Source organism: Rhipicephalus sanguineus, chromosome 3 (genome assembly GCF_013339695.2).
Source record: "Rhipicephalus sanguineus isolate Rsan-2018 chromosome 3, BIME_Rsan_1.4, whole genome shotgun sequence".
Lineage (NCBI taxonomy): Eukaryota > Metazoa > Arthropoda > Arachnida > Ixodida > Ixodidae > Rhipicephalus > Rhipicephalus sanguineus.
The window spans coordinates 8,907,068-8,933,510 of record NC_051178.1 but is presented as its reverse complement, the minus strand read 5'-3'; the positions used below and the strand labels follow the sequence as shown (position 1 = coordinate 8,933,510).

The 26,443-nt window shown below is 48.5% G+C and overlaps 1 protein-coding gene across 1 annotated transcript in view; it reads left to right on the top strand.

Moving 5' to 3' along the window:
• Positions 1-26,443, top strand: part of LOC119386438 (uncharacterized) — a 466,488-nt gene that overhangs the window by 311,507 nt on the left and 128,538 nt on the right. Inside the window, exon 15 of the mRNA XM_049413126.1 lies at positions 26,153-26,226. Within this exon, the coding sequence (XP_049269083.1) occupies positions 26,153-26,226 (74 nt within the window). The remainder of the gene's footprint in view (positions 1-26,152; positions 26,227-26,443) is intronic.

Genomic DNA, 26,443 nt, shown 5'->3' with positions numbered 1-26,443 from the left:
GTTCTGGGTAGGAGCGGGGACACCACGGCTGAGAGTTGTTGGAGGCATATCATATCAAAGCACGAGGTTCCATGTGTATCAGTGACACTTCATTGTCTCTTTTGCAGGCAGAGCGCAAGTTCATAGATCACAGGTTGTGATTAGGGTGGTATGCGCTCGCTGTGTGTGCAGTTTGCTGCGCATGTCTGTGCCTATATATTTGGTTGCACTGTCTCTTGAATAAACAGTCGAAAGTTTGCGCTCCCCTGAACCCCTCTGTTGTTATTTCCTCGCGCAAGAAACAGCCATAGTTTGTGGCTTGTACTTAGACATGAACCGACTAGCCCAGCAACGTGTACTTCTAGACACGTTTGTGTTGCGCCGTCGATCAGGAGTCCCAACTGCTAGTTGGCGTCGAGCCCTAGCAGTACCATGTGCTGTCATGTAGAAGGTGACAAAGGCCCGCTTGCCATGGTGCTGCAAGTCAGTGCAGAAATAGCCCAGGACCGGTATGCGGTGCTTCGAAAAACTCTGCAGTTGGATGGACATTTAGAGCAGTCGGTGCTTCGAAGCGAAAAGCATGTCGAAATCCTTCTTGGTCATTAACGATGCAGTGGCTCTGGTGTCCACGAACAATGACATGTGGCTATCTCCTCCGACGACGACAGGGATGTGCAAGTCCTTTGGGCTGAACGGCACAGCTTAGACGGATAGTAATGTGGCAGTGCCGGAGTCAGCGCCTTGAACGGGGGTAACTTCCTGCACCGACTCTTGTAGTTTACGGCAGACTGCCGCGAAATGCCCCTTGATGCGGCAAAATTGGCAAGCTTTGTTTTTGACCGGACGATTTTTGGAAGTTGCCAAATGCCCTAACTTGCCGCAGCGAAAACAAGGGCCAACTTGAGGCTTGGAAGCAGGCTGACCCTCTAGGCCGCGAACGCCTTCCTGGAGGCGCGCTGACGAGCCGCGTAGCCATCCTCGACGTGGCCACCCTGGTTGGGGGGAAGCCGCCGCCATGTTGAGTCACATGCGGGGCCGCCGGAGCAGCCGACCCACCACTTTGTGTTGCTGCTGCGAAGCTACGTGCGATGCGCTGCACGCAACTGCCATCCCTGGCGAGCAAGCCGAGTAGCCGTTCATCCTCTCCGAATGCCGCGTTGGCTTTGTTGAGCGCCTCCAAGTCACGTCCAACTTCTTCGGCTTTCTGCAGCGTAAGGGCTTCCCCGTACGACAGTAGTTTGGCCCGTACCTGTGCATTGGCGACCCCGTGAATTACTTGGTCCCGCACTCTGTCGTCGTAAGTGGCGTCAAACTTGCACGAGAGGGCCTTCTTCTTGAGGGCTGCGACAAATTCGAGGAAGGTTTCGCTAGGCAGTTGTTCCCGGCTCGTGAACAGGTGCCGCTCGGCTAGCACGTTCGTCGTCTTGGCAAAGAGCCCGTCCAGGAATTGTAGCAATGTGTTGTACTCCGTCGTCGTCGCTGCTTCCATCATCGACACCGCTCCCGAGCCCAATGCTGCCGGCGTGCTGGTTCTGCGTGGTGCATTTTGGACGCCCTGTGCTTTGACCTGCTCCTGCGTGGCAAAGTATTTGCGCTGGTCCTCGATACAGAGCGCGCTGTTAAGTGCTGACGCGAGTCTTTCATCTTCCCACCCGCTTCCACCGGCCGCCTTCAGGTGTACCTGGAAAAGGTTTTTCCATTTATGCCACAGAATAGGAGGCATGCCGGGCACGTTGGGGAGTGGAGGAAAGTCGGCAAAAAGGGCCGCCATGTGTGAAGGAGGTAGGCAGTGGGCTGAAGCAGGAAGGTGGCGTCGTAGAGGGAGCCGGAGCGGGAACAAAGAAAACTCAGGTCGACGCCAATTTAGCGAGCAGGAAGGACAGAGCACCGACGTGCAGGAGAAATGTGACTCGCAGGTAAGTGTCACGTCGTGCTCTTCCTGGCGTCGCCTGTGGAACCGGGTTCAGTATCTCGTTGCCATATGTTGTATTGACGCCATGTGTTGTGTAGGCCAGGAGCGCGGCGTAACCCGCGGCATGCCCAACGGAGAGGCCAAACGACGGGAAGGCGCGTTGAGTGACGACGTGTAGACCAAGCTTCGGCGAGACTGATGGGAGACTGCTCTCCCACGTTTATTGCAGGTGGTTTTGTGGAGGGGGAAGAAGGACTATTGGTCAGCGAGGCACGGGTCACATGACTGGCATGGCCATGCCGGGTTGGTGGTAGTAAAGAGGCATGGGAGAGACCCAGCTCCACCTAGTAGCATGAATAGAGACCCCTACCACACTGGTGTTTTAGCATGTCACCAGGGGTCGCCCAACACAACACCGACCACGAATCGCCACTCGGTTGTTGCACGCACATGTCCTCTTTTTCATTGAAGATGCAAGTCACGGTCACCCCTTCTAAGTGCAACAAGTTAAACGTTTCGTTGACATGGCACCAAACCGCAACTGGTAGTCCGCGGCCGCTACTGATGAGGCATCTAGCGCTCGTTAGGCCTAGCGTGCGGGTTGCAACTTGGCATGCTGTCGCGGGAAGCTTGCCCTAGACAACACGGAGATAGGGCGTAGAAGAGATCGCACTCACGAGCTAAAGCAAGGGCAGCATGCGTGAAACAAAGTTTTGGTTCGCGTTTGGGAGAACAGCACAGCAACTATATCTTTAAAAAGTCTTCCAAGCTATTAATTCTGCATGTTGGTTGCAAAGGCGAAAGCTCGATCGCATCTTAAAGCGTTGTCACTTGCAGGGGAATTGAGGTCACACCCTCGACATCTGCGGTCTACGACGACGCAACTGTTTTCTCTACAGAAAACCGAAGAGACAAACAGCGGTAACGCGCACTTGGTGCGAATGCGGGCAACCATTTGGAGCAGAGTGCGCACGACAAGCGGCCGAACCAAAGGGGGCAAAGGCTTCTCCACTGCCTATGCAACCGCTCCGCCTCCTGACGCCACGTGCCCGCGTCGGGCTTCTGTCCCCCCTCCCCTCTTTTCTTGCCCCACTCCTCATTTGTTTGTTCCACGTCCCCTCAGCTTTCATAACAAGGCGCTGCGCCGTGCTCCCGACCGGGCTGCAGAAATTAGGCGCCTTTTCCTTTTCAAACCACTACCACAACACCATTGTTGCTCTCTCCTCGGCGGGCGCACTTCCGCGTTATGCGCTCACTCCCTTGCTTCTCTGAGAATTTTCCAGCAGCCGCATTACAGTCGAACCTCGTTACAACGAACGCCACTCGAACAAAATTTTTTGGTGCATTTTAGAACATAAATATACGTCTACAAAGTCTAAATCGCATGTTGGCACCACCAAAAACCGCCGCTGTTGACTCAGCATGGGGGCCGCCATTGCTTGACAGTGACGGCGATGAGACTGCCCCACTTTAACTGGCTTGAGTCGATTCTTAGTTGCAGACAGTACGAAGCTGAAGCTCAGTTGTCCACGCTGCGGCCTGGGTAGAGTGTACTAGAACTGTTGAGTGGCGTGAACGTGCCTCGCCGCCTGATGCCTTCCGTGTCGGCCATAGCGGCGGCGCTGCAGTCGCTCGGTACTGAAGGTGCGCGGCGCCGCGCGCAAGAACTGCTGGGCGCCTCGGCGGCACCCGGCTAATTGGCACTATTATGCGGCTTTTGTTGCGTGTATATCATTATTAAGCGTAGGACCTGTCGTCGTAAGCCTTGATGGACGAAACTTCAAAGCTTTTAATGGATGCTTGCTTCATAAATGCCTTTGAGAGATGCTGCAAATCAGTTCTTGTAGCCGAAGTGACTGCTGTGATCTCGGTGTAATTGAGCCGAACTCATTGCTGGGCTAGTTACATTACTGTAAATTAACTAGACGCCGAACGACCGCCAGAAGAAAGAGACAGAGGAAACAGAAAGGGCGTGCCTTATTCTGATTTCTTCTGTTTTAATGCTTTCTTCTGGTGGTGATTCGGCGTCTAGTTCATTCAGAGTAACTGAGCTGCTGTATTGGAATTTAACTGTGCTCAGAAAGCTGTGTGCTGATATTCTGCCGTTGGCGAAGCTGTGTGTACGGTGCATGTCTTTACAAATGCCCTGTGTATAATGTGACTTTTTCGACATTACGAGGGCTCAAAGGTATTGGAAGTCAATGGTAACTCGACCGGTACAAATAACGGTCGTCCTCAGGGCCGTTGTATGGATATTGTTGTTGGCGCCGGGTGGGTAGGTGAGACTTTACTGCTCGTATTTGTGCATGTACATATATATGCACATATATATATAAAAACATAACATCGCAAAGCGTAGAGCACCACCGCCCCTCCTGGCTTGACTTTTGACACTTTAGAGATAAAGCAACGAAATTATAATTCAAAACATGCATTGTGAAAAAGAAGTTTTTGCAATGGCATCGATAGCTCAGGAAAAGTGCAATATGAGCTGTCCATTGAAAAGGAGAACTGGTTGTAGTGAATTTAGGCAGAATTACCGACAGGCTATATTTACATCTGCGCATTTTAAGATGCTTGAAATAAGCCCTGATGCATGAAGTTTGTGCCTCGGAGCGTGCCTTCGGCTCGGCTTCCTGGTATTTTAAGCACTCAGAGCTCGCATAACCGATGCATAGTAACCGCGGAAGCGTAGGCGTGCGCGAGGGGGGGGGGGAGGAGGGCAGGGAGGCGGCCGCCTCTCCTAGTCATCTAAGAGGAGGAGGAGGGGGCGCAAAGTCTGCCCCATACATTGACTTAATAGGGATGGGAGGGGGGGGGGTGCTGCGACAAACAATTACCCGACGCCCCCCCCCCTGAAGGGGGACCCTGCGCACGCCTATGCGCGGAAGCACGCTGTTGAAACACGATAGCCTTTCGGAATTAAAGAAACAGAACAAAACTTGCAGAACTTAGCCGTCACTAATATAAATGTTGTGATAAAGTTATTTGTACTCAGGTTACTCATGAAACAGTCGAGCGCATTGGAGCTCATATAAGGATCAGTGCTCTGGATATCGTAGAGACTGCCGGCAGAAGAATGGTAGGCTTTCGACGCTGGTTATTTATTTCTTTGTAGTCGCTTATAGTGTAGCGCGGCTCGAAGTGTTGCTTGCAAACCGCACAGCAATCAGTGAGCAGCTAGGTGCAAAATCCGATTGTTGCCTTCTTTGGGGGCAGGCAGGCTGCAAAAGCAGGGAACATCTCGGAGCAATTTTGGCACGCCTGCATATTCACTCATGCACCACGGCACGTAGCAGGCGTTGAGACACCAATTAAAGCTCAGTAATGTATTAAACGCACTCAAAACGCGCAATTACACGCTTTCGTAGGCTGCGACACGCCCGCGCCAAATGCAGACGCTCTCCACAGGTTCAGTATAAAGTGACTACAGCGCCGCCGCTACGATTGCCCGTCAGAGCATCACCCGAGATGCAGCGCGGCAATCGCGGAACAAAGCCTTTTCCAATGCCAATACTTTCCGTGCTTTTCGCGCTTTGCCAGAGCGGCCTGTTGTCAGAGCAATAATTCGTCCGCATTATCAGTGGGATCAGCCAGCCGCGAGTGCTGGATGATAAGAATAACATAGAATAAGGCGTAAGTCATCGCTCCGTGATAGCATGCCTGCATCTTGGTCTTGTTGGATACCTTGTCGGCGAATAGGCTTAGCTAGTGTTCGCGTATTAGTGCAACTGTGCAGTTTGTGTTGCGCGCCCGTGGCTCCGTTTGGTTCGTTTGTGGAAGCCGTTGTTTCAGCGTGCTTTTCAACATGGCGTCGCTATGCACATATGGGAATCGTGTAATGAAACTGCTGGGGAAACAAAGCAAGCAGCCGACACTTCTTGAATTTTGGAAATAAATGTTTCTCTGTTCTACTAGCTCAGGTCAGCTGTATTTTTTTCGATTTCACTACAACGAAATGTTCGCTTTGTGGCGAAGCCTTCGTACTGTTTAACGGTTGCGCTCTCCAGAGGCTTCTAGTGGGTCGTCCTCTTCTGAACGCCGCTCGCGCTCAGAGTTCGTGCTTTTGCCTTGACTGTCGCCATTGCGCATTGTCGCTGAGTGCTGTCTAATAAACAGCTTAACAAATTGGTGGAGAGTGCTGTGCTCCCATTCGATGCCCCTGGAGCTTCGTTTCCGTACCCTGCCATCTACCATGCCTCAAGATGCCACTCAGCAAACACCGCCTCCCACACCGGCCACATGTCCCGGTGTCTCACGCATCTGCGATCTCCCTATCTTCACTGGCGCCGATGGCACCGATGTGGAAGACTGGCTCGCAATTTACGAGCACGTGAGCGTACCCAACAAATGGGACGAAGCAGGCAAGTTGAGCAACTTGGTCTTCTACCTCGCGGGAGTGGCGAGCTTGTGGTAAAAGAACCACGCGTCCGATTTTGCGGCTTGGTCGGATTTCAAGACCGCCGTCATCAACATTTTTGGCAGCCCTGCAGTTCGTAAGCTGCTAGCAGAACAGCGCTTAAGCGAATGAGCTCAGCAGGCCGGTGAATCTTTCACAAGTTATATTGAAGACGTCCTCGACTTGAGTAAGAAAGCCAAGAGCACCATGTCCGTGTCTGACAAGATCCGGTACATTATGAAGGGCATTGACGACGATGCCTTCACCATGTTGCTCGCCAAAAATCTTTCTACAGTGGCCGAGGTCATAACGCTGTGCTAGAGCTACGAGGAGCTCCGCCAGCAACGTTCGATGACCCGTCGCTCTTCATCACGCGCCGAAGAGATTGCTGGCTTGGCTCGCCCTGCGGCTTGGCAATCCCTGTGGCTGCACCATTAGTTACGCCGAAGCCGCTGCTAGACCTCCATCCTTCGAAGCGGGCGTGCCGGCTACGTATGCTGCCGTCAGCCCTCATGCGCTGGTGGTTTGCAGTCGGGGCGACTGCAACCCACCATGCAGTCATTTCAGCAGCTGCCCCGTGAATCGCATCCTGCGACATGGGTGGGACCTGCCCCAGCGAACCGATGGTGCACACCCAACAACCGGCCCATCTGCTTTGCATGCGGTTATGCCGGTCACGTGGCACGTTACTGCTATTGCGCGCAGCCGCCTCAAGTCGTGTCACCCGTCACCAGCCAGTTCAGCCGTGCATTCTACGACCCGCCTATGTCACCGACGTCACGCCCAGCTCCATCCACCCGCTGCTCTCCGTCTCCATGACGTCGCTCACTGTCACCAATGCAGCCACGTTCTGATCACACGAGAGCAGGAAAACTAGTCGTCACAGTCCAAGAGGCAAGGGCTGCGACGCTGTCGAACTGTAAAAGCCCTCAGCGAAGTCCATCGAATGTCATAGACGTGTTTGTGGATGGTGTTTGCGCATCTGCCCTTATCGACACTGGATCGCCGTATCCGTTATGGACGCAAAACTTAGCTGCTTACTCCGAAAAGTGACGACGCCACTTTCTGGGATGTCCCTCTGTACCGCCAGCTCCCAGAGTATGAGGCCTACAGCAGTATGCACTGCTCGCGTCGTCATTCAGGACGTTCTGTATGACGTTGAGTTCATCATAATTGCTGCATGCTTCCACGACGTCATCCTGGGATGGGATTTTCTCTCCCGCCATGACATCATAATTCACTGCGCACCAGCCGCCATCGAATTCTCACTGTTTTCGCATTTGACGCCGGCAGACGGTCCATCGGCATTGACCAAGATCCTCATCAAAGACGATACCAAAGTGCCTCAAACTTGTCGACGGCCGTGCCAGTTTATTGCACCGGTCGCTCCGACACCATTGCACTTGTTTCGCCATTAGACCGCATTTGCACTAGGAAAGGGTTGCTGGTACCTTTGGCAACCGTGCTAGTCACTCAGGGTAGCACCCCTCTTTTCGTTACCAACCCATCCCCGCACATTGTTACGTTGGTGCGAGGGAAATGTCTCGACAAAGTGGAGCCCCTCAAAGATGCACAAGTTCTGGATGCACCCGATGACTCACACTGTACCAGTTCCCATACCATCAGTGCTGTTTCTACGTCTGATTCATCACCCGCTGATGTATTTGGTCCCTCCATTGCTGACAACCCTACGTCGGTCCGGCGTTCCCAGCTTCTGTGCCTGTTGGAAGACTTTCGTTTTTCTTTTGTTGTCGGGGAAACTTTTCTCGGCCGCACATCCGCTGTTATGCATTGCATCGACACTGGTGCCCAACCACCACTGCGGCAACGTCCATATCGCATGTCTCCCACAGAACGTCAGGTAGTTAATGAGCAAGTCGATGGTATGCTTTAACACGACGTTATTCGATCTTCGGACAGCCCATGGGCGTCTCTTGTTTTCGTTGCCAAGAAGGACGGTTCTGTGCGGTTCTGTGTGGACTACCGACGGCTGAACAAGATCACTCGGAAGCATGTTTATCCACTGCCGCGAATCGACGCGATTGACAGCCTCCAAGGAGCAGAATACTTTTCCTCTCTCGATTTGCGCTAGGGGTACTGGCAAGTACCGATGGCTGATTACGCTTGACTGAAGACAGCCTTTGTCACGCCCGACGGCTTGTACGAGTTCAAGGTCATGCCGTTTGGTTGGTGTAATGCGTCCGCGACCTTTGAGCGCATGATGGACACAGTTCTGCACAACTTGAAATGGCACACGTGCTTGTGTTACCTGGACGACCGAATTTCCCAAACCTACGTCTGTCAAAGAACTGCACAGTTTCGTAGGACTGTGCTCATACTTTCGACGCTTCATGCGCAACTTTGCCACCATCATGTCTCCGCTGACGAAGCTCCTTGGAAGTAACGGGCCCCTGCATTCGTGGTCGTCCAAGTGCGACGACGCATTCGCAAAACCTCGTCTTTTGTTGACGTCTTTTCCCACACTGCGCCACTACGACCCTACAGCCGCAACGGAGGTACACACGGACACCAGCGGTGTAGGCCTCGGCGCTGTTCTTGCGCATCGCAAACCAGGGTTCCTCGGATACGTCGTAGCATACGCAAGTCGTACGCTTACTAGAGCCGAGACCAATTACACCGTCACGGAAAATGAGTGCCTGGCGATCATCTGGGCCCTTACAAAATTCCGACCTTTTTTGTATACCATCGTGCACTATGCTGCCTGTCGTCATTGAAGGATCCCTCGGGCCGTCTCGCCCGCTGGGCATTCCTCCTGCAAGACTACGACATCCGCGTGCTGTACCTCAATGTACGCCAGCATGCTGATGCCGAAGCCCTCTTGCTCTCCCTCTTACCTGACGACGGTGCCTCCTGCTCAGTATCTCACATTGCTGTTTCTTCCATCGATATTCACACCATTGCTACCGAGCAGCGCAAGCATAAATGGATCGCCTCGCTGATAGACTTGCTCACTGATCCGTCGGCAACACCAACCACACGAGCGTTGCGTCGTCAAGCCCACCATTTTGCCATACGTGACGACCTACTGCACCGACGCAATTACAACGCCGACGGCCGCCAGTAGCTACTTGTGATACCCCGAAGTTTGCGGTCTGAAATATGCGAGTCCTTCCACTCTGATCCGCAATGCGCGCACTCTAGGTTATCCAAAACTTACCACTGCGTTCGACGATACTTCTGGCGAGGGATGTACCGCTACGTGCAGAAGTTCGTCTGCTGCTGCCTTGATTGCCAATGCCGAAAATCTTCAACGCACGTGTCACCTGTAGGTCTACAAACATTACGTTGCCCTAGCCATCCGTTCGGGCGCGTGGGCATCGATTTGTATCGATCGCTTCCTTGACGTCGGCTGGTAACCGCTGGGCCATCGTCGCTGTAGACCACCTAACGTGATACGCCGAAACCGCCGGCCTCCCAGCGGCTACAGCGCGTGATGTTGCCTCCTTCCTGCTACATCAATTCATGCTGCGTCATGGTCCACCCCAGGAACTTCTCAGCGATCGAGGCCGTGTTTTCTTGTCGGAAGTCGACGAAGCCATTCTAAATGAGTGCCATGCTGTTCCCCGCAAAACTACTGCTTACCACCTGCAGACGAATGGCCTGACAGAACGCTTTAACCACACCCTCGGCGACATGGTCTCAATGTACGTTGCCGCCGGTCACACAGACTGGGATGCCATTCTGCCCTTCGTCACCTACGCCTATAATACTGCCCCTCAGAGCACTACTGGTTTTTCACCCTTCTCCCTATTGCACTGAAGGCACCCGTCGCACACCATAGACACGATACTAGCCTACAAGCCGGATCCATCTGAATGTACGCCTATTTCTGACACAGCCAGGCTTGCTGAAGAGTGTCGCGAGCTTGCTAAGACCTTTACAACGCATGAGCAAGAGCGGTAGAAGAGCATTCGCGGTGGCACCATCACTTATGAGCCCACGTTCCTCTCTGGAGCGCTCGTATGGCGCTCGGTCCCTGCCACTGCAACTGGCCTCTCTTCAAAACTACTGCTGAAATACGAAGGCCCCTACCGTATCATCGAGCACACATCCCCGGTCAATTACCTGATCGAACCCATCGAGCCATCTTCGGACATGCACTGTCGAGGGCGCGACATAGTCAACGTGGAGCGCCTCAAGGCTTACTATGACCCCCTCATATACTTGCGGACAACTTTTCTTGGCTATGAAGGGAAGGCTAGACAGCCGAACTATGTGTGTGCTACCGCTGAAGATTATACCGTATTAACGCGTGTAAGGGCCGCACTTTTTTTTCAAGAAATGAGGGCCAATTTTCAGGGTGCGGCCCATACACGCGACATTTTTTTTTTTTTAAGTAAAAACGCACCAGATAGCGATCGAAGAGCGTTTATTGCAGTATACGACATTTCTTGCGACATACGTGCTCAATCGTCGTCACTCGGCGAGTCCTCAGACTTGGGAGTCCGAGATGAGATGGTGTGCTGCGAAGCGCCGTCACCTCACAAGCAGTCATCTTCCGTGCCATCCAAGCTGTTAGATATCTCTGCGACTTTAAAACTTCGGGACACAATGTCCGTCGACACCGAGCTCCACGCAGATAGGATCCACTCAAGTACAGTCGCCAAGGCACGCAGCATGTCCGTTGTGAGTGCAAGACCATCATTCCGCACTTCAGTCACATAGCGGAGCAAGTCTTCTTTCAAATCGGGAAACTTGCGCTGCTCTCCTCGGAAAGCGCGCTTAGTGCTGTTGGTGTTTCGCAAGGCTTCTTTTTGAGCACACCAACGTCGAACACACTTCTCGTCAACATCGAATTTTCTGCCGGCGGCACGTTTCCCATGCTCGAGAGCATACTCGATCACCTTCATCTTATAGCCAGCAGTGTAGCTATTCAGGTACTTGCCCATCTTGCCAAAACGTGAACGCCGTGTAGAAAACAAGCTAGCACGAAGGTCATCGAACAGTGCAGAAAACTACAGCAAATGGCTGGCTCAACTAAGGTGGCTAGAATGGGGTGTGCTGAGCGCAGCGCGTTTCCCTTGCCAGACAGGGCCCCACTGCGCGCCGATGCCGCCAGGGGCGCTGCTGCAGGCCGCGCGGGTACAGCTGCCGCTGTCGCAGAGTGCCCGTTGGAAGGCTACCACAAGGAAACGCAGCGTGATTTTTTCTTTTCACCTTTTACGCGTTCTTTACTGTACACGGGTCATGCATTAGTGAGCTGTGGTGATAATGCCCTATAAAACGAAGAGAACTGAACGCTGGTGCTTCGTTCCAGGCTGCTACGAAAACTCTGAAACCAAAGAACTGAATTGCGAAGAAATACAATGATAATGATTAACAAAATGTATGTTCGCCCTATCACGGTGTAGGGCGTTTTCTTGTTGTTTTTTTTTATCTGACAACACAGCTTAAAAAATGAAGCCTCTAATACAATTTAGAAAGGAATGATTTGCGCTTGTGCCTTGGACTTCTAATGTTCGTTGCGAACAACGTGTTAGATATGGAAGCGCGATTACCATGGTCTACAATTAGATCAGAGATACCAAGAGTTCAAACGTACATTTTTAAAGATATACAGTTCGCATAAGAGACAATCATTATATGTTTTCATATAAAACCTAGTTTATTCTTTGAAGCACATTGGTCGTGAGTGCACACCCCTCAGATTATATTCGCACAAGCTCTGCTAGAACTACTCGATGTAAAAATATAACATATTGGCTCTTCAAGTAAGCTCAGTTCGATCCTTCGCACACAATGTCATGATATTTTTTTCTCCTAATGCTAAACAAATGCCATTTCTATATTTAAATAACCAGTACACGATTACCTTGCTCACATGACAATTAGCAATACAACCCATTATGTCAACAAAAAAAAAAAACCGCGAGTTACGCATCGGTAGAGGGCAAGGTTAGGCCAACGTCAATATACTAGGTAGCCTAGTCTAGTAACGTTAGGTTAGGCATCTTCTCTCGCTCTTTTCATGGTCTTTTTCAATTTGACTTCCCAACCATACACCTAAGGCGCTTAGCCGTGCTCCCTATTAGGTGGCAGAAATTAGCGCTTTTTATTTCTATCTTCCTCTTATCACCGTATACATACACCTATACTAATTCCAGAAATATTGGCTGTTGTTTTAGCAAGCTCCCGTCAAATGAATCAAGAGCAGTTACAGATTCTCTTTCGGTATGTTCAGCACTTCCTATATACGGCAACGAATTGAACACTCCTGAGCATGTTTCGTTATCTAATACCTGCAAACTTACAAAAAATTTGGTTGCTGAGGGCACCGGGCCACCGCGGATTGTATCTGAATGAAATGCTGGATTCATGAGCCTCAGTATCTCTGTGTGGACCTCTGATTCCTAATTTACCAGATACGGCTTATGCGACAGCTTTAATGTATAGAAATGCTTGTTTGCAAAGCGACACTGGCAAATTATCGCTGGATAAAATTAAAAACTTCGTACATGTAAGGTATTGCTGGAATAAACAGCGGTGTGCATCTGGACAATTAGATGTTTATTACAGCAGATTACGCTGTCGAATTGCACGAGTGAATTTTTATTTATATAATGCTGGTCTCATGGCGTCCACGGCCGTTGTGCAAATTTTGCAATCAATTGAAACAACAGACCACTGCCTTTTATTCTGTCGCAGATATTACAATTAGAAAAAAGGTACCTCGTAGCTCCGCTTCAGAAGATATGATTAACAATAAGTTACTGTTTTTATATTCAGAGGGATGTCTTTTATGCTGTATTCGGTTACATAAATATGACGAAAACAATACCGCAATGGTTTATTTTTCTTTCCCTTTTCTTTGTTCGAAATCCATTTTGTCTAGATCGATCCTTTGCATTACTTCACATCTAGATATTTACTACCGCGAGGGTTATCTCTTTCCTAAATTCCATCTGACAGTATGACCGCTTGCTCATTTATCATTTTCATTTACTCGATGTTTACTTTTTAATCTAGCTTTCTAGTTACGCTTGGCTTCATTTGTGTTTTCTTAAATTATTCATATTGTGTGTAACGAATTTTTTTCTTTCAAGCAAGTAACACCAATCGACATTTGCTGGTTGGGGCGCACCGCATCTCACTCCGATATATTCTTTCTCGCGTGCATTCCTTCACAAAAATCAGTAAAGAAGGAGAGGAAGATGAGAAGCGTACGAACTTGAGCTTGTTGGTACACATTCATAGTAAAAAACAGCGCGAAAACGACAAGGACGAGACAGCGCTAGTGCTGTTTCATGTCTCGTATTTGTAGTTGTCGCGCTGTTTTTTACTATGAGAGGAATATGTTACAGTGTGCCCTTTTTTACTGCACCCGTTGAAAGGCAAAAGGAAAAAAAAACGCCAGGCCTGCGCTGAAACCGCAGCACAGTCACAGCGAAAGCTGGAAGAGCGGCATTTCTAGAGCCCGTTGTAAGCTCTCTTGGGGCTACTAATACAGGTACACTAGCAAGGCAACCACTACGCCATAAATCACAATTTTTGTGAAGTTGGGAAGCACCTACTAAGCCATTATTCGTCATTCTGCGGAGAAGCGAGGCACCAGCTACACGTCTGTAAGGCATTATGTGCACTTTGTTGACGCGACGACTGATGACAATGAAGAATTATGGCTCAGCCCATTGTAATGGGTTGGAAGCTTTAAACGGCCCACCAGTTATGTAATTTGCATTGGGTGACGGCCGGTCGCTATTTCCCTCTCCCGTCATGCTGTATAACATACGTTGACGTGGGAGAGAGACGGGGGGGGGGGGGGGGGGGGGGGAAGAACTTTACTGAGACCCCGAGGAAATGGATCATGCGCTTATGGGCTTCCTTGGCAACCAATACAAGTGCACTTGCGAGGAACCCACTACGCTATAAATCATTGTAATTTTACTGAGACCCCGAGGAAATGGATCAGGCGCTTATGGGCTTCCTTGGCAACCAATACAAGTGCACTTGCGAGGAACCCACTACGCTCTAAATCATTGTAATATTACTGAGACCCCGAGGAAATGGATCATGCGCTTATGGGCTTCCTTGGCAACCGATACAAGGGCACTTGCGAGGAACCCACTACGCTATAAATCATTGCAATTTTTGAGAAGTAGGGCAGCAGGCACTGTGCCATTTTTCGTCATTCTACGCAGAGCCGTGGTACCTGCTAAACGCATGTAAGGCATTATGCGCACTTTGTTGATGCTGTGCCTGATGACGACGAAGAATTATGGCAGAACCCTTTGTCATGGGTTGGATGCATTCAACAACCTACTCGTTGCGCAATTCGCATTGTGTGACGCCTGGTTACAGAATTCGCGTTGTGCGACGCTTGGTGCTTATTTTACTCTTCTACCACGCTATATTGCGTATGCTAATGTGGTTTCTTCCCGACATGAAGCCTGTATAGGACCTTTTTGCAAAGCAGTTTCAAGCACCGGCATGGCTCAGAGGTTGAATACTGGGCTCCCACGCAGAGGGCCCAGGTTCGAACCTCGTTCCATCCTGGAACTTTTTTTCTAATTTCATTTTTTTTTCTTATTTCGAGCGATACTGGTTACTGACACCGGTGGCGGCGGCGGCGGCGGACAACTACGGCGCCAAAAACGGCCGGTGAAATGATCTCATAACAGCTTTCGCTGTAAAAGACGATTAACGCAGCAAACTGTTGCAAGCTAATAGCGCGAGACAGGTTTGCCGGACATGAACAGCGCTATGCGGCACGTCGTCTGCTCGACTCCCCGCGCCCCTACGTACAGCGCCCCTTGCGGCATCGGCGCGATTTGGGGACCGGTTTTCGCGGCTGCTTTTCACAGCTCCCCATTCTAGCCACCCTAGCTGAACTGCACAAACCGAACAACGCAAACGCCATGCCAAAGTTGGTGGTGCTAATGCCGATATGGATAGCGCCGATAGGGCGTTTGTATAGAGATGTGAGAAGCTAAAGATAAAATCCTGCTTTAACCGTTAGTTGGCGGGTCTATGAATACTAATAAAAAAGTTAAAATTTTTAGCCCACTTCACGAACATCTTAAGACGAATAAAATCCAAAAAAATATATATACTCTGGTGACGATGATGATGGTTGCGTTTCCTTGCGCCATCTATCGACTATGCCTAGAAGCTTATGCGCGCGCGCATTTTGAATATGTATTGGTTGAGGAAAGTGTGGGTGCGGCCCTTACGCGGATATTTTTTTTTAGAATATGCACTTCAAAAAAAAAAAAAAAACGGGGTGCGGCCCTTACATGCGTTTATACGGTAGTCCCATAATAGCGTCCGTGTTTTCTGCGTGAGAATAGAAAAACAACATTACTTTATTTTCTACGGGCCGCTGTTTGAAAAGAGGGCCAGCGCGCACCAAGGATATATTTATATTTGTTTTGCTTTATATAGTGTCATTTCGCGTTTTCGCACCTGTGAATACGGCGCACCTTTTACGTGCACCTCACAGTCAAAATGGCGTCTGCGTCTCCAGGTGAGCGCTCGTCACCCTCTAGCTTTTACGACGATTCGCCGAGGGTGCTTGTGACCAATTTCACTAAAAAATGGCTGTCGAAGCCTGTGACGGCCGCTCGAATAATCAAATGGCTGTCACAGGCGATACGGAAGGTTCACAAACCAAAACTAAATTCGAAACGCGCGCCGAACCGGACTACTTCGCAGAGCAGTACATGTGCTGTAGCTCCGCCCCCGTAGCCTTTCCTTCATTGCCAAGAAAAGTTGTCCGCGAGTATAGTGATGAGCTGTTAGGTTGCTGCGGGGCTCCCTTTTCGTACCCGGGGTCATTGTGGCGAAGCCTTGGTACTGTTTAATGGTTGCACTCTCCAGCGGCTTCTAGTGGGTCGTCCTCTTCTGAACGCCGCTCGCGCTCAGAGTCCGTGCTTTTGCTTTGACTGTCACCATTGCGCACTGTCGCTGAGTGCCGTCCAATAAACAGCTTAACTGCTTCAACAAAATTTTTTCTGTGCACTGTCAGTTTCGTTTAGCGGGGTTCGAGACAGACGGTACGATTTTCCATGCGATGCGACGTCCGACACGGCGGTGGGGAAACCGGAATGGTGACCTTTCATAGCATTGGACAGCCACCATTCCCCCCCACCACCGCGTCGGCCGGCACATCGCATGGAAAATCGTACAGTCTGTCTCGCACTTAACCGGTCTTTCATCTTGGGGGACTGCACAATAAGTGGTATGCATATACAGTGGAAGCCACTTATAATGATCCCAGATACAAGAATCTATCGGTTATAAAGACCACATTTCGGTACACTTACAATTCTCCTACGCTACCTATTGAAACTGCGTTCACATATAGCAAACATTTTTCAAAGCCTCCTACTGTTATAACGAACACTTCAATCACGGTCGCAGTAATAATATGGCGCGTATTAATCGATGAAAAGTTCAAACAGGCCTTTTCAAGCATGAGAGATCCTCGCGCAGGCGCGTGCCTCGCTAGTTTAGTTGGGACGAAAATAGCCTAGATTGGTCAGCACTGCAGGCAGACTTCAGACGCTTTGAGCACGGTCGCTAACTTTCCAGGCACTTCAAAAAAAAAAAAAAAAAAGAAAGAAATAGGAGGCAGCATGAAGCCTTTTGGTCAGCTTTCGCACGGCAACATTTTCTGATGCTATTCTCTGCAGCTACAACCGCCACGATGAATCAAACAGTGCCTTGGAACACAAGAAGCCAGGAATGCAAGAAGCCATCGCCACGATAACTTTTATTCTCATAAATGTTCACTGCGCCTCTCAACTCATCGGTGCCACAGCGTGCTGCGAAAGGTCTTCCGTCTTTTCGGTAACAGCAGAAACCGGTCAATGATTCAGGCTTCCACGCGATTGCGGCGAGGCCTTCACGAACAAGCATCAGAAAGGAGCGCAGGTGAGGTGGCGGCTGGCGATGAACATGTCATTATGACATACTGCCGTTAAACTTATCACAGTCATCTGCTGCTACCCGTTCGGCTCTGCATATGGCATAAACTGTGCGGATTGACGGCAATACAGGTGTGTCATGCTGCCATTCACAGTTTCGCTGCCGCCACTTTGTCATGTGAGCGTCGCTTTGTAGAAGCGAAAATATCTCGCTGGTGTTGAGCAGTTCGTGCACCGAAAAACGTTGATGCAGTGAGAGCGAGCGTATATTGCACAAAAATTACTTAGCGCAGTAAAAACATGGTACACAATGAAGGTACACAAGGTACAAGCGCTACTTGCAACTGTTTATTCCACAACGTCATCATGACACATATACAGACAAACCCACTTATGACGATCCCACATATAACGATCTATCGGTTATAATGACCATATTTTGGTGAACTTATGATTTTCCTTTGTTGCCCATTGAAATTGCGGGAACACATAGTGAACATTTTTCAAAGCCTCCTACTTTTACAACGAACACTTCAGACACAGTCACGATAAAAATGTGGTGCATACGAAGCGAAAAAAAAAAAAAAGCTTGAACAGGCCTTCTAAAGCGTAAGAGAGGCTCGCGCTCGCTCGTGCCCCGCTCCGGTTTAGTCGCCACGAAGATACCCGAGATCGGCGAGCACTGCATGCAGATTTCGGATGCTCACTTTTCAGGGCGTTTCTTGAGTGGCAGAATGGCAGTGAGGAATAAAAAAAGAAAGAAATAGGCGGCAGCATGAAGCCTTGCGGTCAGCTTTAACACGGCAACCTTTTCTGGTGCCGTTCTCTGCAGCTACGACTGCCTACGATAAACCTATGCCTTGGAATGCAAGGATCCATAAAATGTAACAAGTGGTGACCGCGATTACTTTTCCGCGCATATAAGTTCACTGCGTTGGCGCCACAATGTGCTGCAAAATGTCTTTCGCCTTTTTGCTAACGGCAAAGGCTGGTCGATCAATGATTAAGACTTCCACACGATTGCAGCGATGCCTTCACGGATACTAATCAAAAGAGAGCGAAGCCGATTTGGCGGCCGACGATGAACGTGCCATTATGACTTATCGCTGACGACCTTATCACAGTCATCTGCAGCCATCTGCTTGGCTGCATGTGTGGCGTAAACTGGTCGGATTGACGGCGGCACAAGCAGTACAAGCGCGTGATGCTGTCATTTGCAAGTTTGCCGCCACTTCGCCGTGCGAGATATAGTGCACGTCGCTCCGTCGAAACGAAAGTAGAAAGTGTTGAGCGGCATGGGCAAAGAGAAACGTCGATGCACGTACAGCGAGCGTATACTACGTGTTTTATTAGGCGACAATCCAAGCGCGCTGCACCTCGTTGTGCAGGACCGTCAGAGCATTGCGGAGACGTAGAGTGTGCGTTGCTTGGAAAATGCTCGTCTTCGCCACGTTGAACGAACAGGCTACTTGCCACACCCGTGCACTGTCTGAAGTGAAGCGGGCACGAAGAACGCACAAATGCGCGTAATACAGCAAGCGGCCTGGCTGTGATGGCGTGAGCCGAGTAGGCGGCGTGCTGCGCTCAACTATCCAGGGATGATCGGCTCCACATGGCGGTACCGCGGTTCAGTGAAACGGCATCAGTTCACTGCAAAGGCGGTTTAATTCACTCGTGCACACAACGGGCGTCGCTTCACAAAGCAAAAAGGCTTAACTTTTCACCAGAGGGGTTGTTAGCACTTTTCAGTGAAAATGTGCAGAGTGCATGCTAAGTGCATGTTTTTTCAGGGCGAATTCATTTACAACAAACTACTGATATAACTACCAGTTTTCGCGACACTTTCAAGTTCGTTATAAACGGGTTCCACTGTATGTATCTTTATATACCTGCTTTGTGCCACCACAAGATGCAACAGAGTTTTGATGCACAAGTATCGAAGCTGCTGGTGGAAGGCTATCCACCCACAGCGACCGCAGCAGTTGCTGAAAGCCTGTTGCAGTAGTGCAAACAACACATAAACAAAGACGCCAGTGTCTTCACCTGAAAGAAACGTGCTCTAATAGTCGTTCCCTATATACATAAGGTTTCGCATAACCTCATAAAGGTCACGAATAAGCACGATGTTTGAGTGGTATTCTCTGCCCCAACAAGCTTGCCCGCCTTTGCCCTCTCATAACTGCGGCAAAGGCAACAAGGCGAGGATGCCAAAAAAAGCACCTTTCGCCTGTGAAATGCACCTGCGGCGTCGTTTATGACATACCACTGTCATGTGGTAAAAGTTACATCGGTCAAACCGGAAGGTGTGCAAATGACCGTTTCAGGGAGCATGCCCTCAACATAAAAAAGAAGGAACAAACGCACTTAGCAGATCACGTGAATTCTTTTGGTTGTGAGGCATTGTTTTGCGAGGCAGAGATTCTTGACAAAAGCCACTATGAACAAGCCCGCTTGTTACTGGAAGGATTTCTCATTAAGAGAGGGAGGCGGGGTGCGTTAGTTGTCATTCTGCACTCGAATGAATTTAGCTTGCTCGACACGTATAGTAGATAGGAAATCTGTTATCTTCATTTCTTGTTTTTTTCATTGAACGCATCTGCGCATGTGCCAAAGGTGTACATATGTTTCATGACGACATTGTGGAATAAACACTTGTAAGTGACGCTTGTCCCTTGTGTACCTTCCTTGTTAATTTTTGATCACCTTACAGCGCAAGGAAAGACGAGGACGCATACCAAAGATGTGACGACACAGCGCCTGTGTCGTCACAATGAACTATAACCAACTAGCCCCGATTTCCCTTCTTGTACCTTCCTTGTGTGCCGTGTTTTTATTGCGCTAAGTAATTTTTGTCAGTATGCACCAACTAGGCCCCCAAAAAGTCCTTATACTGCACGTTTCATTAGGCGACAACCCAGCGAGCCGTGCCTCTGGAGCATCGCGGAGACGTAGAGTGCGTATTGCTCATCAAATGCTTGTCTTTGCCGCATTGATTGAACAGGCTACTCGCCACAGCTGTGCATGGTCCCGACTGAAGCAGGCACGAAGGGCACACAAACACGCACATACGGTATACAGCAAGCGGCCTGGCAGTGACTTTGTTAGCCAAGGAGACAGCACACGGCACTCAACTAGCCAGAGAGGTACGGCTCCACGTTCATTAAACGATCACGTAGCATGTGATCTTTTAACGAGCTGACAGCTGACCAATAAGCCCTCGTATACTACCTGAAGGCATCAAATCTGCTACAACGACACCCTACTTGCTATGTGATGCCAGCTGGCAAAGAAGAAAGTGTTCCACACTTGTCGTCATGGCTGCGAGTGGCACTGACTAACACTCCCAGGCCTGCATGCACATAAATAGCCGATAAAGTGGATGAGGGGAGGACTGCTGCCGTAGCTGAATTGGTAATACAGTAGAACCTCGTTGATACGTTTCCGAAAAAAACGCGGAAAATAAACGTATGATCCAGGAAAACGTACGATCCGAATCCAGCAAAAATTGAGGCTGACAAGCCCATATTGAGGTGCAAGGGCAAAAAACATTTATTTCTCAAAAAACATGGAGGCACTCTTCGATTTTGGGACTCCTGGCATCTCGCTGGCCGCCAGAGGTCAGCCAGCTAGTTCCGGTCCTGACCGAAAATAACGTCGTGGTCACGTGCATGGTCACGTGTATTGAAATCCCGAGACAACCCGAATATTGCAAAATCGAACTCTGAGACAACCAGCGTAAACGTAAAGAAATGCTACCGCCGTGTCAGCAGACGAAGCTATTCATTCTATTCATTCTAAAAAGACAGGGCGTGCAATCACGGACACAAGAAAGAAGTCAGGACACCATCTTCTTTCTTTCATTACATAGTGTGTGTGTTTTATTGGCATTGGGTCATTATGCTTGCCATTATGTAAAAGCTGTAAATAAATGTCCATGTGTTCGTTGCACAAAGGCCTCAACTGCATCTGTTTTTTCCGAGTGGCTCTATCGATCCCCACAAATTTATGTGTACTTGGACAATTTCACACCTTCGCTGGGCCCTGCGTTCGTAGAGTTTTTGAATGCATTCACCGAGCACCTGAATGACATGAATGCAGCAATCAAGTTTACCGGAGAGGAGGAGCAGCACGGTAAACTTCCATTCCTAGACGTCCTCGTCAAGCACGAAGAAGAAGGCATGTCGTTCAGTGTCTACAGAAAAAGCACCCACATGGGTCGCTATTTGCATTTCAATTTCGTGAACCCGGTTTCCCACAAAAGGTCCGTGGTCACCTCGCTGATGAATCGCGCAAAGAGAGTTTGCCGTAAAATCAGAGGACTTCACTGCCGACGTGGAGCATGTGCATCGGGATCTCTCCCAAAGTGGCTATCCTGACTCGTTCGTGCAGTCCGTGGAACGTCAGTTAGCACGTTCGCCACGTTCTGGAAACTCGCGCCCATAAAAACGTGCTTCTGTGCCATATATTCCTGGCATCAGCGAACACCTTGCGCGTGTGCTATGCCCCTACAATGTGCAGGTAGCACGCGTAAAAGATAAGCTGGGTAGACAAACAGGGTAAAAGACAAGCTGCCAAGAGAAAAATTTCCTGTCGTTGTCTACAGCATCCCGTGCGCAGACTGTAGTGGAAGTTACATCGGCGAGACTGGTAATTTTCCACAAAGGCTAAAAGAGCATTTGAATGACGTAAAAAAAAAGGTCTCATCGAATGTGCTGGCCGAGCATGCGGAAACGTCTGGACACAAAATAGACTGGGATAACGCAAGAATAACAGAAAGAGAAAAGAACTGGTCATCTCGGCTTCATCTCGAATCTGTCACGATCCAGACAACGGCGCACACACTTAATCAAAATGACGGAAACTTTCCACACGCCTACACAAATTGCTTACGTCACATTTTATGACATACTTAACCAGACCGCTCGCACAGTCATTTTTCACTTGTGAACAAGGCACCTGTACGGGGGCCGAAACGCCGTGCTTTTATTTCCTTTTAATTATAGTCAGAGTGTTGTTTTAATTGTCTTTTTGTAGAGTTTTTACACAGCACTTCCGAAGTACAGCAACTCTATGCACTCGTATCACTGGATTGGCCTGCTTGGCAGTGGAGTAGCAGCCGGTATCGCGGCAGTTTTTTTGTGGCCATCACATCTGTTTAGTGACATCTTGCAAGCTTATGTCTGAAGAATTGAGCAAGACCCTATGTAGCAGTTGTGAGTCCGAAGGAGCTCAGAAAAAACCATCGGCTACTCATATCTAAAAATTATTCCAGGAGTAAGCAGTGCACTCACTAAAAATACTTGTATTTTTGGTGAAAACTTCAAATTGTAGTTCTTCAGCATGTCGATGGTAGCTTCTATTCTGTGGTGTCCCAAAACAAGTGACAAGACGCGCCCTATCTCTCGCTTATGATGGTCGCTTGCAAGATACTAGCTTTATTTGCGAGCCATCATCCTTTTTCTTTCAATATTGCTTGCAAGGTAACCAAGAATGCCTTGCATGTTGTACTACTACAATTGTCTTCTGGCATACTGATTTCCACTCTCTGCCATGCAGCATGCGATTCGAAAGGTGTGTTAGCAAAAATCCCGTGTGTGTTATGTATTAGATGTCTGCAATGGTTTGAATTCACTCAGTCAGGTGACGAATTGAAATATCAGTGATTTATTGAAATTGTGTGTATCTCAACATATTAAACCTTAGTTAATTAAAATTGTGGATAAACATGTTTTGTTATATTGAGATTAAAATAAGTGGTGTTCTATGAACATAGAATCGTGAAAAGTTAAGCAGTTGATGATATCGCATTGTAACTGTATTTTTTTCTCACAGGAAAGTACCTTATGCTAGGAAAAGGCATTGAGTTCAGCAAAGATATGAGCAGTCTCTTGTGCTGATATAAATAACTTTTCTGCTGCTGGCTGAAAGCCATACTTCCTAGAAGTCCTGTCAACACTGCAGTTTTTCTAATCAGTTGCTTTGTCCTCTTTGTTGGTTAGATGTCTTACTGTCGGCTGCTTTTGAAGAAGTATTCTGGCACTTTCCTTTTGTCAGTTGAGCACGGCTCTAAAGCCAGACCAGCATTTATTCAATATAGTTTGCTTTGATCCCGTTTTTCTTCTCTGTGAAACGTGCTACGAAAGCGAGGCCAACTGCTACAAAATGCCATCCTTTGTGTTACAAATAGTGCTCTAAAATGCTCTTGGCCATTCCCATCGCTGAAACTGTTCGTACAATCCCGAATCATGGCACCTCTTATATAACGTAGTCTGAAACATCCTTAAAATTGATATTGCGAAAGTCAGATCAACCGTAACCGTATTATTGAAATTCTACTGTATAACACTTGCTAAGGTTTACTTCATTACAGCGCATTGTAAAACCTCGGTATAACAAAGCTTTCAGTGTAACAGAGTACCCATACCAACAAATAAACAAACAGAGGCGTGGAATTTATTCTCCATTTGTGCCACTCTGCTCCATTTGTTTGCCTGCTGCACCGCCTGCCATTTGAGCCATGCAGGAAATTTTGTTACAGATAAGGAAGCCTCGGCTAGTTGCGGTTTCATTTATTAGGCTAACTTGTCTTCTGTCTGGCTACAATTAGGCTATAGGCAGTGCGCAGTGCCTACAGGGGCGCCACCGAAAGCCCCTAGCGGCAGCTGTTGGAACCGCAGGTGGGCTTCGTGCCGGAGACGCCTGCTTTGTCTGGCTTTGCGTTTTGCATCATTTGTTATTTCAAAGAGAAGCATCCCGTCTCACGAGTAACAACAACCTCGTGTGCATTGTAGCTTCCAGAATTTAGACGAGGCGACCAACTGTAAACATGGTAGCATTCACTAATGGCGTAGCGACATAAATGGAAAAATAAAAACATGGTAATCGTTCTAACCCTGCCGTTAACAAAGCGCGATTGCCTACCTTCTTTGTCGAACAGCGGCAATCCACCGCTGCCGTTGCTCTTGCTCGTGAAGAAGGACCAGAAACTCGTAGAAGTGTGTTCTTGGCGAGTTTTTATACGTGTTTGGGCAGCCAACTACGCAGCAGTTGTTTCTGATGTCGCTGAAGGCTGACAGAAGCGTTAAATTGCGATTGAATACGCAACGATCACAGCAACTACAGCACTCGCCTTGACGCTCAGGAACACTGCTCGCCTGAGCCTGCCTATGCTTCTGAGCCGTGGCGACAGGCGACGTTGTCGACGCTTTGCGCAGCGCCTATAGCTTTTTTTTTTTTTCATAACATGGTGGTCGTTAAGTTGATAGCGTATGCCTTTGTGCATTGGGAAGCTCTAGGACTGAAAAATGGCCAAGAGCATGTCTTTCCTTTTATTTTTGTGCAACCGCAACAGTGTACAAATCCATACCATTGCTCCGAGCGTTGTACGTTCTAAGTGCTAGTGAAAGCTTGCAAGTGCAGCCCACGATCGTAGCTCAAGTGGAGAAGAAATGTACCGGCCATCTTTCACCATGGGCTGCATGGCTCTGGCTGCAACTTTTCACTTTGCTCGTCCAGGCGCATTCGCGCGCTTTAATTTGACAGGGATGGCTTGTTTCTGAAAAAAGGAGCCATCTGAAACAAGGAAATTGAAGACCACGAAATTGAAATGCTTTTTCCCATGAGCCCAGGATTGTGGTGCCTGGTTTTGTGCCATCGCACGGTTATGATCTTTTGGAAAACACAGTTTTTGGGAATTTCTGAAATCATTTTGGCCTCCTTGACGGGCGCGACAAATTTTTTAAGCAGGTCTATATGTAGGGTTCGTAGCAGTCCTTGAAACCATTGAAAACCCTGGAATTTTCAAACAGCATTTTCAACACCTTGAAATTTCTTAAATTTTTGTAGATCCCTAAATGTCTTTGAATTTATCAATACTCTTTTGTTGAGCCAATTTTTAGCAGTTGCTTTTTGGATATTTCTTTGCGAATAATTGAGCATGTATTACAGTTCTCGAATGTGCTGTGACATTAATTTATAATTTGAAAGTGTTTAAAAGGAACGAACAGACATACTATTCTACGACATGTAACCTGGCTTAAAGATTGTTTTACTGCACCACGGGACTGCTGTGCCGTGAAACCACCTTGTCCGGGGAAATCCGTACCAGCGCGAAGATGCGCTTCTGCGCTTCACTTGTTTTTTGTGAGCATCTTATATTGCCTAAGTATCAGAAATTTTAAAAGTTAAAGTATTTTTCCACATAATTTGCATCCTACTACTATCTAAATCCTGCTACTATTCAAATTCACTTCAAAATTATTCAACAAAAATTGCCATGCACTTTGAACCTCGAAAGTTATATTTTATTTTGTGGCAGTGGGGAGAGAAGGGTGCCTGACCCCTTCGTAAATGTGCAAGGGTGTGCGCATATGTACTCATCAGGTGAACGTGTTCATGGCCTAATTGGTACTACTTGCTATGTGACATAATTGCCCTTAAAATGACACAAAGCAAGTTGGAAGTGCTGCCTTTGTTATCATGTCTAGTTGCCACTGTTTTCGTTTTTCGCACAATTTCAACATATCTTTGCTTTGGAACTCCTGCCTGAGGTGTGCGCTAATACTGCACCCTGAGATATGCATAATTGCTCACGTTGCATGATCTCAGTTGTTCCGGATTGCCATGTTTTCTCGTGAACCGAGAAACGATTGAAAAAATTTCGGATTCACTCCGGAACGAAATAATAAAGTTTCGGTTACGTTTTCGTTCCAGTCAAAACTATAGTTTTTTTTTTTTGTTTTTCGTTTTTGGTTTTCATTCCGTTCCAGCACACTGGTTTTCAGTGAAGATATTTTGGAATTGGAGAGAAAAAAAAGGGCTACATTTAACTGAAAATGATATCTTTTTTTTGGCGCCATTTTTTGCTATATGCAAGCCCCTTAAAATCTGACAGTTATGAGGCATGTATAATTTCCCGAAGCAGTACACCTTTTAATGTGAGGCCTCTGATTTCCTGTGCTTTCTTATCCGCTGCAGGGCACACCGGTCCTCTCCTTGCTGAGGCTTCTGCTGCAGCCTTCGCTACTGGCTGTTTATGGCAGCACTGATGAGTAAGTGCTACTTCTTTTGCATGTACTTATTGTCTGCCATAGGCTCTGTACAGCTCCGCCATTCCCCAACATCATTATGAGATTTACTGCCGTATTCATGAACCGACCTCAACTTCTCGTGGTAAGGCTACTTACAAAAGGAAGAAAAAAGTACAAGTATAAAAAAAGGAGAAGGTGAGTTTCAAAAACCTGCCTTATCTTGTCATGAGTGAGCCTT